At 45.7% G+C, this 18,242-nt stretch overlaps 1 protein-coding gene across 2 annotated transcripts in view; it reads right to left on the bottom strand.

The window, feature by feature from the left end:
* Positions 1-18,242, bottom strand: part of LOC141148217 (kinesin-like protein KIF13A) — a 74,052-nt gene that overhangs the window by 37,384 nt on the left and 18,426 nt on the right. Inside the window, exons 4-5 of one of the 2 annotated variants that reach the window (XM_073635457.1) lie at positions 9,330-9,460; positions 8,958-9,239 (exon numbers count right to left, since the gene is read on the bottom strand). The exons of the other annotated variant lie outside the window; for it this stretch is intronic. Coding sequence (XP_073491558.1) covers positions 9,342-9,460 — 119 coding nt within the window. The 3' untranslated portion in view covers positions 8,958-9,239; positions 9,330-9,341. Of the gene's footprint in view, positions 1-8,957; positions 9,240-9,329; positions 9,461-18,242 lie in introns of those variants that run through there. 2 annotated transcript variants of the gene reach the window in all.

Raw genomic sequence — 18,242 nt, 5'->3', positions numbered from 1 at the left:
TGGTGTACACAATGCATACAGTGCACCCATAGTTGATATTGCACTCCTGTTGGTGTACACAGTACCCTGCACCCATAGTGCAGTTGCTACTACTTTTCTGGTGGTGTACACAGAACACAAGACATACAGTGCACCCATAGTTGTTATTACACTTCTGTTGGCGTACACAGTACCGCGCACCCATAGTGCAGTTGCTACTACTTTTCTGGGGTTGTACACAGTACACACTGCATACAGTGCACCCATAGTTGCTATTAGACTTCTGATTGTGTACACAATATCGTCCACCCCTAGTGCAGTTGCTACTACTTTTCTGGTGTACACAGTACACAATACATACAGTGCACCCATAGTTGGTATTACACTCCTGTTAGTGTACACAGTGCCGTGCACCCATAGTGCAGTTGATACTACTTTTATGGTGGTGTACACAGTACACAATACATACAGTGCACCCATAGTTGTTATTACACTTCTGTTGGTGTACACAGTACCATGCACCCATAGTGTAGTTGCTACTACTTTTCTGGTGGTGTACACAGTACACAATACATACAGTGCACCCATAGTTGTTATTAGACTTCTGGTGGTGTACACAATACCATGCAGTTGCTACTACTTTTCTGGTGGTGTACACAGTACACAATACATACAGTGGACCCATATTTGTTATTAGAATTATTTTGGTGTACACAGTACCGTGCACCCCTAGTGCAGTTGCTACTACTTTTCTGGTGGTGTACACAGTACACAATACAGTGTAGTGTGGTGTTGCAAAACAAAATCATGTCTGGAAGGCCACCAAGGAGAGTCAGACGCTCACAGGCCACTAAAAGAGGGCAAGCAGGCTCTGTGTCTACAGTCAACAGTTCTGGTCATAGACATGGTGCATCTTCTGCAGGTGGCCGTGGGGCACGCTTGTCCTTTTTTTCTACTGCTGGGACAGGGGCAGAAAATTGGGCCATTCATGGTGGTGGTGCAACAACACTGTAACCCCTCACAGTCACAGATACTCTTGTTGGGCGCAGGAACAGGCCCTGCTGTGAAATATTGGATTAAAAATTGTAATTACATGCCCCTGTTAAACAGGGACAGAAAAATTGGCAGTGGTGGTGGTGCCCTAAACCAAAAATATTGTTGGAAGCTAGCATCTTCAAGATTGAGGAGGAATAGGATAGTCACTCAGCATAGGCAGTCTTCAAGGGATCCCACATCCATAGAAAAATCAATCAGTTACATCAGCATCAGGTGCTTGATAGCTGCTGCTGATCCAAGACTGATTCATTTTTATGAATGTGAGCCTATCAATGGAGTCTGTGGACAGGCACACTCTATGATCCATTACAAACGCTCCAGCAGCACTGAATGTACGTTCAGAAAATACGCTGGATGCAGGACAGGCCAGTAGCTCAAATGCATATTGAGATAGTTCTGGCCAGTGGTCCATCCTCAAGACCCAGTAACCCAGTGGATGCACTGTTGGAAAGGTCTTGCCTCTAGATTATCCAGCAGATAATGCAGACGCTGGCGATGGTTGCTTGAATGGATCAGACCTTGGCGCTGAGGACTGAAAAATTGTCTAAAGGCATCAGTCAGCTGGCCACCTTCTCCACTGCTCTTCCACTGCTCTTCCTCTGACTGAACGAAGCCTCAGCAATACGTTGTCCACCACCAGGAAATTGTAACCTCACAGGGTCTGGAAATGCATTGCACAAACCTTTCTTCAAGGCCTCCTAAAGATGTTTCATCCTCTGCTCCCTCTGCGAAGGCAGGATGAGTTCTGAAACCTTACCCTTGTCATGATCAGTAATGATCTCTCTCTTTGATACCACGAATCATAGGGTCCTTACGCTGCATGGCCTTCCTGATTCTGCAAAGCCTGTGAAAGTTTGCAGAGGCATTCGATTCTGAGTCCTAAGGGTCACTAAGGATAACATAATCCGTAACAACCTCCTCCCAGCCGCGTACAACTCCTTGGGTTTCTGGGGACTAAAAACCATCCCTTGAAGACTGCTGCTGAGTGTTATCCTCCACGTCCATGCTGACACAATCCTCCTCCTCCTCCTCTTCTTCCTGTGTGTTTGGCGGGCCTGCAGGAATAATATTTGGATAAAGGGGGGCTTGAGAGGTAAGGAAGTCCTCCTCTTCCCCCGCTGTTCTGCCTCAAGTGCCCTGTCCAATTATTCCATGAAGCGTGTTCTCCAACAGGAAGACAAGAGGACAGTATCACTGATGCATGCATTGTCACTGCTCACCATCCTTGTGGCCTCCTCAAATTTTGACAGGACAGTGCATGCATCCTTGATCAGTAGTCAATGGCATGGTGAAAAGAAGCCAAGCACCCCTGACCCTGTCCTGTGCCATACTCACACAGGTACTCATTTATGGCCCTATGCTGCGTGTGCAGCCGCTGCAGCATTGTCAACATTGGGTTCCACCTGGTGGACATGTCACAAATGAGGCGGTGGGTGGGCAGGTTGCATTCCCTTTGAATGTCAGCCAGCCGAGCACTGGCATTGTATGACCGGTGGAAATGACCAGAGACTTTTCTGGCCTGCCTCAGGAGATCTTGTAAGCTTGGGTACCTGCTCAAGAACTGCTGCACCACCAAATTCAGGATGTGTGCCAAACATGGAACATGGGTCAAGTGTCCCTGTCGGAAGGCGAAGAGAAGGTTGGTGCTATTGTCACATACAACGATTCCTGGCTGAAGCTGGTGTGGCGTCAACCACCTCTGAGCATGCCAATGACAGAATCTCTGCCCCAGTGTGGCTCCTGTCCCCTAAGCAGACCAACTCATGCACTGCATGGCATCTTTTTGCCTGAGTGCTTGCGTAGCCCCTTGAACGTTTACGGAGCAAAGCTGGTTCAGAGAACAAATCTGCAGAGGCCATAGAGGAAGAAGAAGAGGAGGGGGTGGAGGAGAGATCTGTGGCAGAATCATCACTAGCATTTTGGAGGTGTGGTGGCGGAACAAGCTCCAGCAATACTGAACCCTGTCCTGCCCCCTAGAGGATATCCTGCCTCATTGGAGTTGTGACACCTCCTCCTACTCTATTCTATCAGGCACCCAAGTAGAGTCAGTGACCTCATCATCCCCTCCCTCCTCATCACTGGAGCAAACTTGGCACTATTCTGCAGCTGGAGGAACATGAGTTCCAGTTTCTTGTCCTTCTTGGGCTCCCCCTCTCTCTAGGTTCACGTTACTCCCTTCCTCAACCTGGGAACCAACATTGGAACCTTCAAATCACTGCACATTCTCCAGCAGCATGTACCCGACACTGTGGTCGAATAGTTCGGGGGACTCCTCCGTGCATGATGGTGGGGGCTATGGAAGGAGTGACTGTAGACAAGGAGCCAGTGGAATAGGCTGCTTTGGCAGCTGCATAGGAAGGAAAACTACTATGAGCCTGGGTGACAGAGGATGAGGAGGATGAGGAGGGCTTTGTTATCCTCTCCACCAACTCTTCTGCATGTTCTGGCTCAGAAACACGGCCATCAGCAGAAAAAAAGGACAAGTGTGCCCCACGGCCACCTGCAGAGGATGCACCATGTCCATGACCAGCACTTTTCACTGTAGAAACAGAGCCTGCTTGCCCTCTTTTAGTGGCCTGTGAGCATCTGCCTCTCATTGGTGGCCTTCTGGACGTAATGTATATTTTGTTTTGCAACACCGCACTACACTGTATTGTGTACTGTGTACACCACCAGAAAAATAGTGGCAACTGAACTACATCTGCATTGTATTGTAATTACAATTTTTGATCTAATATTTCACAAGAGGGCCCATGCCTGCGCCCAACAAGAGTATCTGTGAGGGGTTACAGTGTGGTGGCATCACCACCACCACTGCCTAAGGCCCAATTTTTCTGCCCCTGTTTAACAGGGGCATGTAATTACAATTCTTGATATAATATTTCACAGCAGGGCCCATTCCAGTGCCCACCAAGAGTAACTGTGAGGGCTTACAGTGTTCTGGTACCACCAACACCTAAAGCCCAATTCTCCACAGAGGGTATAGGGCAGCCCATATAGTATATACAGGCGGTCCCCTATTTTCAAACATCCGACTTACAAACGACTCCTACTTACAAACAGAGGGAGATAACAGGAAGTGAGATGAAATCTATCACTAGGAAGGGAAATTCTCTCCTGTAAGAGTTAATATGGGAAAAAGGTGTCTCCACTGATGCTTTATCACCAATCCTTGTTTCCCTAATAACTCAAAATTTTCAAAATCCAATTGTCATTGGGACAGAAAGTGAGGTGAAATCTTCTGAACAGGGGCACAGACGGCAAAACAAATGTTACAGGGTGATAACCCTTCCCTATGTTATCCAAAAAGCTTAAAAATAGATTTTTTGGCTGGAGCTACACTTACAAAATGTACCTGTTCCAAATTACAAACAGATTCAACTTGAGAACATACCTACAGTCCCTATCTTGTTTGTAACCCAGGGACCGCCTGTATACTGCTGTTCAGAATATATGGGGCCTGGGGCCCCACGCCTTTTTTTTAATTTGGGTGCGGGGTTCCCCTTAATATCCATACCAGACCCAAAGGGCCTGGTAAAGGGCTGGGGGTTACCCATGCCATTTTTCTCAATGATTTTCATCCATATTGCCGGGACCCGACATTACATTACAGCCACAAGCAGTTTTAAATGACTTTAGAAATGTAATTTTGTGCAGGGACTGTTCTAAACACGGGAAAAATGTGCCACTTTACAGGCATACTATAGTCACCCCCCAGGCACGATATTTAATAGAATATTTCACTTTTATTGTTTCACTTTAAGCATTATTAAAATCTCTGCTCCCGAAAAAACAGACGTTTTTAAAACTTTTTTTTTTGCATTGATACATGTCCCCTGGGGCAGGACCTGGGTCCCCAATAACTTGTATATTAGCCTTTAAAACTAGCACTTTTGATTTTTCCTGTTCGAGTCCCATAGACTTTAACGGTGTTCGCGAGTTCGCACACATTTTTTGCCTGTTCGCATGTTCTACCGCGAACCGAACCGGGGGGGGGGTGTTCAGCTCATCCCTAATGCTCGCTAGCATCTTAGCAGCATCAAAGAAGTGTGTTTGTCCATTAGCAGCCACTCGTAGTTGGGCAGGATACAACATGGCATAGGTTAGTTGGAGACACTGCACATGTTGCTTCACCTCCATAAACCGTGAACGTTTACGCTGAACTTCTGTCGAAAAATCAGGGTAGAAGGATATCTTCACCCCATTATAGTGAATATTGGCTTTAGTACAGGCTAAGCGTAAGATTATCTTCCGGTCCCTGTAGTTCAGCAAACGTGCTAACAGCAGTCTTGGTGGTAGACCATGTGGTTGCAACCTCGGTGGAGTGCGAAGAGCTCGTTCCACTGCAAACAAAGGAGTGAAAGACTCTTTACCGAAAATCTCCAATAACCAGCGCTCCACAAATTCAGTGGGATCCCGGCCTTCAGTGTGTTTCAGGAGGCCCACTATGCAGACGTTATTTCGTCGCATGTGGTTTTCTATATCATCCGCTTTAGAAGTATTATGCCCCGTACACACGGTCGGACTTTGTTCGGACATTCCGACAACAAAATCCTCGGATTTTTTCCGACGGATGTTGGCTCAAACTTGTTTTGCCTACACACGGTCGCACAAAGTTGTCGGAATTTCCGATCGACAACCACGCGGTCACGTACACCACGTACGACGAGACTAGAAAAGGCCGGTTCAGAACCAAGCGCGGCACCCTTTGGGCTCCTTTTGCTAATCTCGTGTTAGTAAAAGTTTGGTGAGAGACGATTCGCGCTTTTTCAGACTCGTGGCTTTCAGATCGTTTTCTGACGTTCAGTTTGTGCTTGTGGGTTTGTATCTGCTCTTCAGTGCGTGCAGTCAGTTCGTATTGGAGTTTTCTGTGCGATCTTGTCCGCTCGTTGCTGTTTTTCAGGTCGCTCTTCACAGGCCTTGCTGTTCTTCAGTGCGTTCTGTTACTTCGTTCTGAGCAGCCGACCGTTTTCTAGCCATGTTGCGTATGCGTACTCCTCGTAGAGTTCGTGCTGTGCGGGGGCTTGGTGTTGGGGTCCTGACCTTGACACAAGTCCAGTCCATGAACAGGGTGGGGAGGAGTTCATGGACCAAGAATTGGTTGCTTCAGTGTGACCAGTTCTGTCATATGCCTTTGCTCCGTGAGATCCGTGAGAATAATCCTGATGATTTCAGGAACTTTCTCAGGATGACGGACCCCGTGTTTCACCGTCTGTTGGCTTCGCTGACCCCCTATATTAGCAGGCAGGATACCTGCATGAGGCAAGCCATCACTCCGGAGCAGAGGTTGGTCGCTACCTTGCGGTATTTGGCCACAGGGAGAAGTCTGCAGGACTTAAAGTTCTCGACAAGCATCTCCCCCCAGGCTCTGGGGATCATTATCCCAGAGACCTGTTCTGCCATCATACAGGTCCTACAGAAGGAGTATATGAAGGTAAGATTTTTATCCTTTTATATCACATTTTATTGTATTGAATGTTTGCTAATATATTGTATTTCTTTCCTCATTCCCTAATTACCATGATTGTAATATGCTGTGAATGTCCCCTTTGTTCTCATGCATGCTGGATTTTTATGTAATTATTATTTTAGGTCCTTCATACATATTTGCCCTTCAATAACCTCTCCAGCATGGTGTCTCCTGCCCTATATTCACCTCATGTAGTCACTTAACAATGTATTTTATCAGCTCCATAGTAGTGCTTTACCCCAAACACCCCCTAAAATGTTTGGAAATGTTATTTTTGATTTAAATTCAGGCAGAGGGCCAGAGGCTTTTTTTTGTGGTGTCCCCACATTTTTTGTAACCCTCCCTCCCCCAACTGCTAAGTCAGCTGATCCCAATTCTCTATCCTCAATCATCTATCTGCTGACTTTGCCAAACCCATACACACTATACCCATCTCTTTACTGGTCAGATTTATGGATGAATTACCCAAAGCATGTAGTGCAAGGGCCTGCCTGTATACTTTCCAATGGTACTGTTTAAAGTTCTTGTATCCTATTATGATCTTGATAGGTAATAGCAGAATGTCCAAATGTGCTCAAATGTGTACAGTGTGTATTTATATCTTTGTATTATGACACTTCTTACCTGTTCAGTGGTCTGCCAATAGTGTAACTAAGGAGGGGCTGTTCCAAGTAATACCCATTATTTAGGCATTCATCTCTCAATGAAGTGAAGAGGGTTACCTGTCCAAGAGTTCCTCCCCCCTATAATGTTAGAACTGGCCCATGAGAGGGGGGGAGGGGGAATATGATAGGTGTACCTTATACTTTGTTGTTGTAAAATTCCCCTTAATAAATGCTATCTGGAGGTTGACCCATAATGTTTGTGTCTAATCTGCTTGCCAGGTTTCTGTGAAAAAATAGTAATGTTTATTGTTTTTTCCTCAACAGTTTCCTTCCACGCCACAGGAATGGCAGACTGTGGCCTCCCACTTTGCCCAGCGGTGGGACTTTCCTAACTGCGGAGGGGCAATTGATGGGAAACATGTCCACATCGTCCCACCACCCAACTCGGGGTCGTACTATTATAATTACAAGGGGTTTAATAGTATAGTGATGTTGGCGGTGGTGTCGGCTAATTTCGAGTTCTTGTATGTGGACGTGGGGAAGAATGGCCGGATGACCGATGGTGGAGTGATCGCCCAGACGGAGTTCTACAGGCGTCTCCAGAATGGCAGCTTGGACTTGCCACCTCCAGAGGACAATGTTGAAGGTCTCCCATTTGTGTTTGTTGCTGATGAAGCGTTTGCGCTGGGGGACCATCTTATGCGACCATTCCCTATGAGGACCCTCACACCGGAACAGAGAGTTTTTAATTACCGGCTGGCCAGAGCCCGAAGAGTGGTGGAGAACACATTTGGAATCCTGGCCAGCCGGTTCCGATTATTTTTGACACCCATCCATATGGCGGAGTATAAACTGAACCATAAAATACTTGCCTGCTGTGTTCTCCATAATTTTCTACGAAAACATTCAGCCAACTATGCTGGCTCAGTTGGGCCTGAGGCCGGAATCCCAAATACATCAACAATGACGGCGCTTGAAAGCGGCCGTCCTGGCTTGCCCTCCCTGAATGCCCGTGATGTCCAGTTACGATACCTGGAGTTCTTTGCGGGTAGGGGGGCTATCAATATGCCAGACAATCTGTGACACCTTTTTCAAATAAAAAACAACCAAAAGAAATTCTTTGTGGCCATTTACTGCTTGTGTTTGTTTTAGCTGACCCTGACAGAAATGTGTGGAGTGCAGAAAATGTCGTGATTGTGTAACCTTATACAAAGCACTGTTGGCTGTTATTTACTAAATGCAAAGACACTTTTCACTACGAGTGCACTTGCAACTGCACTGAAACTGCACTTGTAGTGCAAAGTGGATTTGCCCTTAGGAAATAACCCCCATTTTCTCATAAAACAACAATTACATCACCCCAAAAGTGTTGTAGCGTTGAGACAATAATCCACACATTCTTGATTAACAATCTTTTTAATACCAGCACAATCACATGTGCATTTACCAAAGGTTTTTCTGACAAACCAACATGTTTGTTGTATACCAATTTTTGTGGTGTCATTATCCAAAATCAAAATGTCCATTTTATAGAAAACAGGCCTGTGTAAAACCAACAAGAAAGACACAAATCTTGATCTTACAAAGTTCACATTTGGTAGAACGTGAAGGCAATATCAGACATGAGTATTTAGGAACTGTGTTTGATATTGCGTTCAGATGGGGGGAAATCACCCCTGGAAAAGCCAAATTTGGAAGATGCACACAAATTTCACAATGTCAACATGTGCTATCTGCCATCACGGGGGATCAAGGGACGTGTTTTGGGGGAGAAAGCCCTTCCTCACCGCTACTTTATAATTGAGGAAGGTGTTGCACCCCCAAAACGCGTCCATTGATCTCCCGTGATGGCAGATAGCACATGTTGGCACACTGTGTGCATCCTCCAAATTTGGCTTTGGGAAAAATCACAAAAACATTTCGCACATTGTAGCACACAAAAGAAGAAAGTGATTTGGAGGGGTTTTAAACTCGCCCCAAAACATCAATGATGTTTTTATATTTTGGAATAACATCATTGATGTTTTGCTTGATGTTTTCCAATTGTAAATTACACCCCATGATCTCCCCGATCAGGATCTGGGCACTTTCGGATGTGAAAGGATCTGGATCCACAACATCACGATCACCTAAAAAGAGAGGAAACCCCAAATAAATTAGGTTTCCCAAAATATGCCGCCATCCATCTCTTATCTGAGCCTGTGGTCGCAGACACTCACCTGTTGTGGTGACTAGTTCCACCACGTCTTCTTCCTCCTGCTCATCTTGTGTTGGGGGTATTTCCCCTTCTTCCAGAGGGGGGGGGCTCTGGTCTCCTCGGATGAGGGGTGTCCTCCGAGTCTTTTCTCCCCTATGTAAAACAAAAATGGTATAATTAGCACACAGATATTTAATGTCAGAAATATAAAGATGAAACATTGCTTGGAAGTGGGGTACAATGATCTATTTTAGCCGAGTTCCAAGATGTAGCTTTTTTAGTGCCCTTTGTCAAGCTACAATCCTTTACCTGTTTGGCACAAGCTTCACAGATGGAGACCCCCCTATAGTATACACTGGAGCACCTGTGTGGCCCCCTAATAAAAATGGTGTTCTTTTGTCCCACACTAGTGCTCCAGTGTCCAGATGTGAAAACAGCTGCTGAGTGTCCTCTCCTTACACACAATCTAGTTTGCATTTCATTCTAGTAACAAAGCCATCTACACAACCCAATTCTTTAACCACTTGACGACCGCCTCACGCCGATGTACGTGGGCAAGGTGGCACGGACAGGCAAAATCACGTACATGTACGTGATTTGCCTTCCGCGGGTGGGGGGTCCGATCGGACCCGCCCCGGTGCCCGAGGCGGTCGTCTTTTGTCCAGCGGCGATCAGAGGTGAGGGGGAGACCATCCGTTCGTGGCTCCCCCCTCGCGATCACCGCCGGCCAATCGAATCATTCTTTTGCTGCTGTATGCTAAACAGCAGCAAAGGAAATTATGTCATCTCCCCTCGGCTCGGTAATTTCCGTTCCGGCCCGAGGAGAGAAGACATCACTGTGAGTGCACAACACACTACACACTCAGTAAAATATGCCAGGCACACCAAACACCCCGATCCCCCCCCCCCCCGTCACAAACTGACACCAGCAGTTTTTTTTTTTTTTTTTTGATTACTGCATAGTGTCAGTTTGTGACAGTTACAGTGTTGGGACAGTTACTGTTACCCCCCTTTAGGTCTAGGGTACCCCCCTAACCCCCCCTAATAAAGTTTTAACCCCTTGATCACCCCCTGTCACCAGTGTCGCTAAGCGATCATTTTTCTGATCGCTGTATTAGTGTCGCTGGTGACGCTAGTTAGGGAGGTAAATATTTAGGTTCGCCGTCAGCGTTTTATAGTGTCAGGGACCCCCATATACTACCTAATAAATGTTTTAACCCCTTGATTGCCCCCTAGTTAACCCTTTCACCACTGATCACCGTATAAGTGTTACGGGTGACGCTGGTTAGTTTGTTTATTTTTTATAGTGTCAGGGCACCCGCCGTTTATTACCGAATAAAGGTTTAGCCCCCTGATCGCCCGGCGGTGATATGCGTCGCCCCAGGCAGCGTCAGATTAGTGCCAGTACCGCTAACACCCACGCACGCAGCATACACCTCCCTTAGTGGTATAGTATCTGTACGGATCAATATCTGATCCGATCAGAACTATACTAGCGTCCCCAGCAGTTTAGGGTTCCCAAAAACGGAGTGTTAGCGGAATCAGCCCAGATACCTACTAGCACCTGCGTTTTGCCCCTCTGCCCAGCCCACCCAAGTGCAGTATCGATCGATCACTGTCACTTACAAAAGACTAAACGCATAACTGCAGCGTTCGCAGAGTCAGGCCTGATCCCTGCGATCGCTAACAGTTTTTTTGGTAGTATTTTGGTGAACTGGCAAGCACCAGCCCCAGGCAGCGTCAGGTTAGCGCCAGTTGTGCTAACACCCACGCACGCACCGTACACCTCCCTTAGTGGTATAGTATCTGTACGGATCAATATCTGATCCGACCAGATCTATACTAGCGTCCCCAGCAGTTTAGGGTTCCCAAAAACGCAGTGTTAGCGGAATCAGCCCAGATACCTGCTAGGACCTGCGTTTTGCCCCTCCGCCCGGCCCAGCCCAGCCCACCCAAGTGCAGTATCGATCGATCACTGACACTTACAAAACACTAAATGCATAACTGCAGTGTTCGCAGAGTCAGGCCTGATCCCTGCGATCGCTAACTGTTTTTTTGGTAGTATTTTGGTGAACTGGCAAGCACCAGCCCCAGGCAGCGTCAGGTTAGCGCCAGTACCGCTAACACCCACGCACGCACCGTACACCTCCCTTAGTGGTATAGTATCTGATCGGATCAATATCTGATCTGATCAGATCTATACTGGCGTCCCCAGCAGTTTAGGGTTCCCAAAAACGCAGTGTTAGTGGGATCAGCCCAGATACCTGCTAGCACCTGCGTTTTGCCCCTCCGCCCGGCCCAGCCCAGCCCACCCAAGTGCAGTATCGATCGATCACTGTCACTTACAAAAGACTAAACGCATAACTGCAGCGTTCGCAGAGTCAGGCCTGATCCCTGCGATCGCCAACAGATTTTTTGGTAGCGTTTTGGTGAACTGGCAAGCACCAGCGGCCTAGTACACCCCGGTCGTAGTCAAACCCGCACTGCAGTAACACTTGGTGACGCGGCGAGTCCCATAAGTGCAGTTCAAGCTGGTGAGGTGGCAAGCACAAGTAGTGTCCCGCTGCCACCAAAAAGACAAACACAAGCCCGTCGTGCCCATAATGCCCTTCCTGCTGCATTCGCCAATCCTAATTGGGAACCCACCGCTTCTGCAGCGCCCGTATTTCCCCCATTCACATCCCCAACCAAATGCAGTCGGCTGCATGAGAGGCATTTTCTTTATGTACCCCTACCCAACGTACCCCCCCAAAAAGATGTCGTGTCTGCAGCAAGCGTGGATATAGGCGTGACACCCGCTATTATTGTCCCTCCTGTCCTGACAATCCTGGTCTTTGCATTGGTGAATGTTTTGAACGCTACTATGCACTAGTTGAGTATTAGCGTAGGGTACAGCATTCCACAGACTAGGCGCACTTTCACAGGGTCTCCCAAGATGCCATCGCATTTTGAGAGACCCGAACCTGGAACCGATTACAGTTATAAAAGTTAGTTACAAAAAAAGTGTAAAAAAAAAAAATATATATAAAATAAAAAAAAATAGTTGTTGTTTTATTGTTCTCTCTCTCTCTATTCTCTCTATTGTTCTGCTCTTTTTTACTGTATTCTATTCTGCAATGTTTTATTGTTATTATGTTTTATCATGTTTGCTTTTCAGGTATGCAATTTTTTGTACTTTACCGTTTACTGTGCTTTATTGTTAACCATTTTTTTGTCTTCAGGTACGCCATTCACGACTTTGAGTGGTTATACCAGAATGATGCCTGCAGGTTTAGGTATCCTCTTGGTATCATTCTTTTCAGCCAGCGGTCGGCTTTCATGTAAAAGCAATCCTAGTGGCTAATTAGCCTCTAGACTGCTTTTACAAGCCGTGGGAGGGAATGCCCCCCCCACCGTCTTCCGTGTTTTTCTCTGGCTCTCCTGTCTCAACAGGGAACCTGAAAATGCAGCCGGTGATTCAGCCAGCTGACCATAGAGCTGATCAGAGACCAGAGTGGCTCCAAACATCTCTATGGCCTAAGAAACCGGAAGCTATGAGCATTTTATGACTTAGATTTCGCCGGATGTAAATAGCGCCATTGGGAAATTGGGGAAGCATTTTATCACACCGATCTTGGTGTGGTCAGATGCTTTGAGGGCAGAGGAGAGATCTAGGGTCTAATAGACCCCAATTTTTTCAAAAAAGAGTACCTGTCACTACCTATTGCTATCATAGGGGATATTTACATTCTCCGAGATAACAATAAAAATGATTAAAAAAAAATAAAAATGAAAGGAACAGTTTAAAAATAAGATAAAAAAGCAAAAAAATAATAAAGAAAAAAAAAAAAAAAAAAAAAAAAAGCACCCCTGTCGCCCCCTGCTCTCGCGCTAAGGCGAACGCAAGCGGCGGTCTGTCGTCAAATGTACACAGCAATTGCACCATGCATGTGAGGTATCACCGCGAAGGTTAGATCGATGGCAGTAATTTTTGCAGTAGACCTCCTCTGTAAATCTAAAGTGGTAACCTGTAAAGGCTTTTAAAGGCTTTTAAAAATGTATTTATTTTGTTGCCACTGCACGTTTGTGCGCAATTGTAAAGCATGTCATGTTTGGTATCCATGTACTCGGCCTAAGATCATCTTTTTTATTTCATCAAACATTTGGGCAATATAGTGTGTTTTAGTGCATTAAAATTTTAAAAAGTGTGTTTTTTCCCCAAAAAATGCGTTTGAAAAATCGCTGCGCAAATACTGTGTGAAAAAAAAAAATGAAACACCCACCATTTTAATCTGTAGGGCATTTGCTTTAAAAAAATATATAATGTTTGGGGGTTCAAAGTAATTTTCTTGCAAAAAAAAATAACTTTTTCATGTAAACAAAAAATGTCAGAAAGGGCTTTGTCTTCAAGTGGTTAGAAGAGTGGGTGATGTGTGACATAAGCTTCTAAATGTTGTGCATAAAATGCCAGGACAGTTCAAAACCCCCCCAAATGACCCCATTTTGGAAAGTAGACACCCCAAGCTATTTGCTGAGAGGCATGTCGAGTCCATGGAATATTTTATATTGCGACACAAGTTGCGGGAAAGAGACAAATTTTTTTTTTTTTGCACAAAATTGTCACTAAATGATATATTGCTCAAACATGCCATGGGAATATGTGAAATTACACCCCAAAATACATTCTGCTGCTTCTCCTGAGTACGGGGATACCACATGTGTGAGACTTTTTGGGAGCCTAGCCGCGTACGGAACCCCGAAAACCAAGCACCGCCTTCAGGCTTTCTAAGGGCGTGAATTTTTGATTTCTCTCTTGACTGCCTATCACAGTTTCGGAGGCCATGGAATGCCCAGGTGGCACAAACCCCCCCCAAATGACCCCATTTTGGAAAGTAGACACCTAAAGCTATTTGCTGAGAGGTATAGTGAGTATTTTGCAGACCTCACTTTTTGTCACAAAGTTTTGAAAATTGAAAAAAGAAAAAAAAAAGTTTTTTCTTGTCTTTCTTCATTTTCAAAAACAAATGAGAGCTGCAAAATACTCACCATGCCTCTCAGCAAATAGCTTGGGGTGTCTACTTTCCAAAATGGGGTCATTTGGGGTGGTTTTGTGCCACCTGGGCATTCCATGGCCTCCGAAACTGTGATAGGCAGTGAAGAGTGAAATCAAAAATTTTCACCCTTAGAAATCCTGAAGGCGGTGATTGGTTTTCGGGGTCCCGTGCACGGCTAGGCTCCCAAAAAGTCCCACACATGTGGTATCCCCATACTCAGGAGAAGTAGCTAAATGTATTTTGGGGTGCAATTCCACATATGCCCATGGCCTGTGTGAGCAATATATCATTTAGTGACAACTTTGTGCAAAAAAAAAAAAAAAAAATGTGTCACTTTCCCGCAACTTGTGTCAAAATATAAAATATTCCATGGACTCAATATGCCTCTCTGGAAATAGCTTGGGGTGTCTACTTTCCAAAATGGGGTCATTTGGGGGGGTTTTGTGCCACCTGGGCATTCCATGGCCTCCGAAACTGTGATAGGCAGTAAAGAGTGAAATCATAAATTTACACCCTTAGAAATCCTGAAGGCGGTGATTGGTTTTCGGGGCCCCGTACGCGGCTAGGCTCCCAAAAAGTCCCACACATGTGGTATCCCCATACTCAGGAGAAGCAGCAGAATGTATTTTGGGGTGCAATTCCACATAGGCCCATGGCCTGTGTGAGCAATATATCATTTATTGACAACTTTTTGTAAATATTTTTTTTTTTTTGTCATTATTCAATCACTTGGGACAAAAAAAATAAATATTCAATGGGTTCAACATGCCTCTCAGCAATTTCCTTGGGCCGTCTACTTTCCAAAATGGGGTCATTTTTGGGGGTTTTGTACTGCCCTGCCATTTTAGCACCTCAAGAAATGACATAGGCAGTCATAAACTAAAAGCTGTGTAAATTACAGAAAATGTACCCTAGTTTGTAGACGCTATAACTTTTGCGCAAACCAATAAATATACACTTATTGACATTTTTTTTACCAAAGACATGTGGCCGAATACATTTTGGCCTAAATGTATGACTAAAATTGAGTTTATTGGATTTTTTTTATAACAAAAAGTAGAAAATATCATTTTTTTTCAAAATTTTCGGTCTTTTTCCATTTATAGCGCAAAAAATAAAAACCGCAGAGGTGATCAAATACCATCAAAAGAAAGCTCTATTTGTGGGAGGAAAAGGACGCAAATTTCGTTTGGGTACAGCATTGCATGACCGCGCAATTAGCAGTTAAAGCGACGCAGTGCCAAATTGGAAAAAGACCTCTGGTCCTTAGGCAGCATAATGGTCCGGGGCTCAAGTGGTTAAAGACAAGTATAGGGCGTCAAAATGGTGGCCAAATGCATATGGCCTAAACAATGGTATTTTATTGTCCGAAATAACAATGTGTGATCCGAACAAATAATGTGCCCATGAACATGAAAGTTACCATTTTAAACTGTACAACAGTTCCTAAAAGCACATGGAGCAGCACGAACGTAATAAACATAAAGAATAGGAACACAGCACAACTACTTACTTTTTTGCAGCACTCTCCGGATCTTTCTGTACTGCTAGTGTTCTCGTAATTTGAGGTCCGACCACCGCTTCCTGAGATGATCTTTCGATCGTCGTACCCCGAATTTCCGGTGCAGACTCCTGACCACTTTCGCCATGATCTTGGCCTTTCGGACATTGGGGTTGGGGTAAGGCCCATACTTTCCATCATAGTCGGCCTTCTTCAGGATGTCCACCATCTCCAACATCTCCCCAAAGGACATATTTGAGTCCTTTAATCTCCTTCTAGATCGGGACTTTTCAGGCTCCAGCCTTTCCTCCTCCTCCTCCTCGTTGCTACAATTAGCACGATCCTGCTGTCTATCCACCATGTGCTCTTCCCCCACTGCGCCAAACGAAAAGGGGCGGGGAATAGACTAGAAAGAACGTCAGGGGCGGGCGGAGTTATATGCATGCGCAGTGTGTATAAATCGTAACGCGCGCGTCTCTGTGAGCGGAGGAAGGAGCATCGGAGACGCCGATCGTGCTAACGAAGGTAGGATCTAAACTTGGGCCTATACTGCTTCGAAATGGAAGCCTATATTGTAACAAGATTAGGGGAGTTTGGCCTGACATTAGGGTTTGTCTTGTGTTGTGTCTTGCAGAGAAAATGGATGGGTTCAACGACCACAATTTCCTGCCCCTGTTCATAGACAAGTACAGGGAGCTGCCCTGTCTGTGGCAAGTGAGACACCCCCACTATAACCACAAACAGAAGAGGCAGGCAGCGCTGGAGAAACTGCTGGAGTTGGTGATGCCGGTGGTCCCCACAGCAACCATCCCTTATTTAAAAGCTAAAATTGGTGGCCTGAGGAGCACTTATCTGAGGGAGCGCAAGAAGGTCACAGATTCCCAGAGGTCTGGAGCTGCAGCAGATGACGTTTATGTCCCCAGGCTGTGGTACTATGAGAGACTGCGATTTCTGTCAGACCACACTGAAGTCAGGGAATCCCTCTCTACTCTTCCTTCCACGCTTCCTTCCATACCAGCTGAGGCTTCTGATGTCCAACCTGGGCCTTCCAGCCAGGAAGAAGTGGAGGAGCCCAGCTGGAGTCAGGTATAGCATTCTTCTACAGATTTCTGGTCAATAAATAAATGATGTTTACTAGATGTTATTATTGATCACTAATTGCTGATTAAAAAAAGTGTTTTACATATCAATAGACAGTAGTGGGCACCCAAAATTGGGAAAAGAATGAAAACTGCTGGGCTCAGAAGGATAGTCTGTTATATTTGTTAACATTCAATTTGCAGCAGTCAGGAGGTGAAAATTGTGTGTGATTGATGTAAAAAATACTAAAACTATGTCACTTTTTCATACACAGGAAGACCTCAGCCAGGAGGAGGCTGTGGAATGTGGCAGCCAGGAGGAGGCGGGGATTAGTGGCAGCCAGGAGGAGGCGGGGCTAAGTGGCAGCCAAGAGAAGCCTGGGACAAGTCGCAGCCTGACTGAGTCTCAGGTCCCTCCCCTTCGCCTGCCATATAAACGAGCCAGGAAGGCCACTCCGAGTCCCGTGCAGGATTCAGCGTGCAGGCTGATCCAGGAGGCTTCGGCGTCCCTCCGAGCCTTCCCCAGTCCTGAAGAGGCCTTTGCCTGCATGGCTGCCACCAAATTGCAGGGCATGCAGGAGGGTCAACGCAAGATCTCTGAGGACCTGATTTATAAAGTCCTTCGTAAGGGGGAGAGTGGGGAACTGACACACAAGACGGATGTCATGGAGAGGGACGATCCTCCTCCTCCTCCTCCTCCTCCTCCTCCTGCTGCCACAACTCCACCACCACAGCCAAAGGCTGGAAGGAAGCGTGGAAAGAAGACCAAAGAGTGATGACCCTGGGTTCAGTCTGGTCTGACAGAAGTTGCAGTCTCTCGTATGACCACAGCCTGGGGACACAGATGTCATCTGCTGCTTTCCGGATCTCTGGGACTTCTGGACCAGACTGCCCTCCCTTAGATATGGACTCCTCAGGCCACCAATTTTGCTTTTAAATAATTGATGTCTGCCCTGGGGGTCCAAGGGTTCGCCCACTTCTGCAGTTTCTCCAGCGTTGCCTCCCTCTTTGTTTAGTTGTGACCCCTTAATAAAATATTTTTAGGTAAATTCTACTCTCCTGTGTGTGTTTTCATCCAAAAAGGACCGTTTGTTGGTGACGATTCAGGTACATTTCTAAAGTACAATGTGAAATTAACAAGGGACAACAACACCAAACAATCTCCTACAGATTAAATAGAACAACATATCAATGGTGTTGTGGGAACTTGTCACCAAAAACACACAAACATTTTCGGGAATACAAATCAAAATCACCAAAAAAAAAAAAAAATAAAAAAGAGAAACACAAAAAAAGAATCTACATTAAAGTCCAAAAAAAAA

This window comes from Aquarana catesbeiana, linkage group LG06 (assembly GCF_042186555.1).
Source record: "Aquarana catesbeiana isolate 2022-GZ linkage group LG06, ASM4218655v1, whole genome shotgun sequence".
NCBI classification, from domain to species: domain Eukaryota; kingdom Metazoa; phylum Chordata; class Amphibia; order Anura; family Ranidae; genus Aquarana; species Aquarana catesbeiana.
This window is presented reverse-complemented; position numbering and strand designations above follow the sequence as displayed.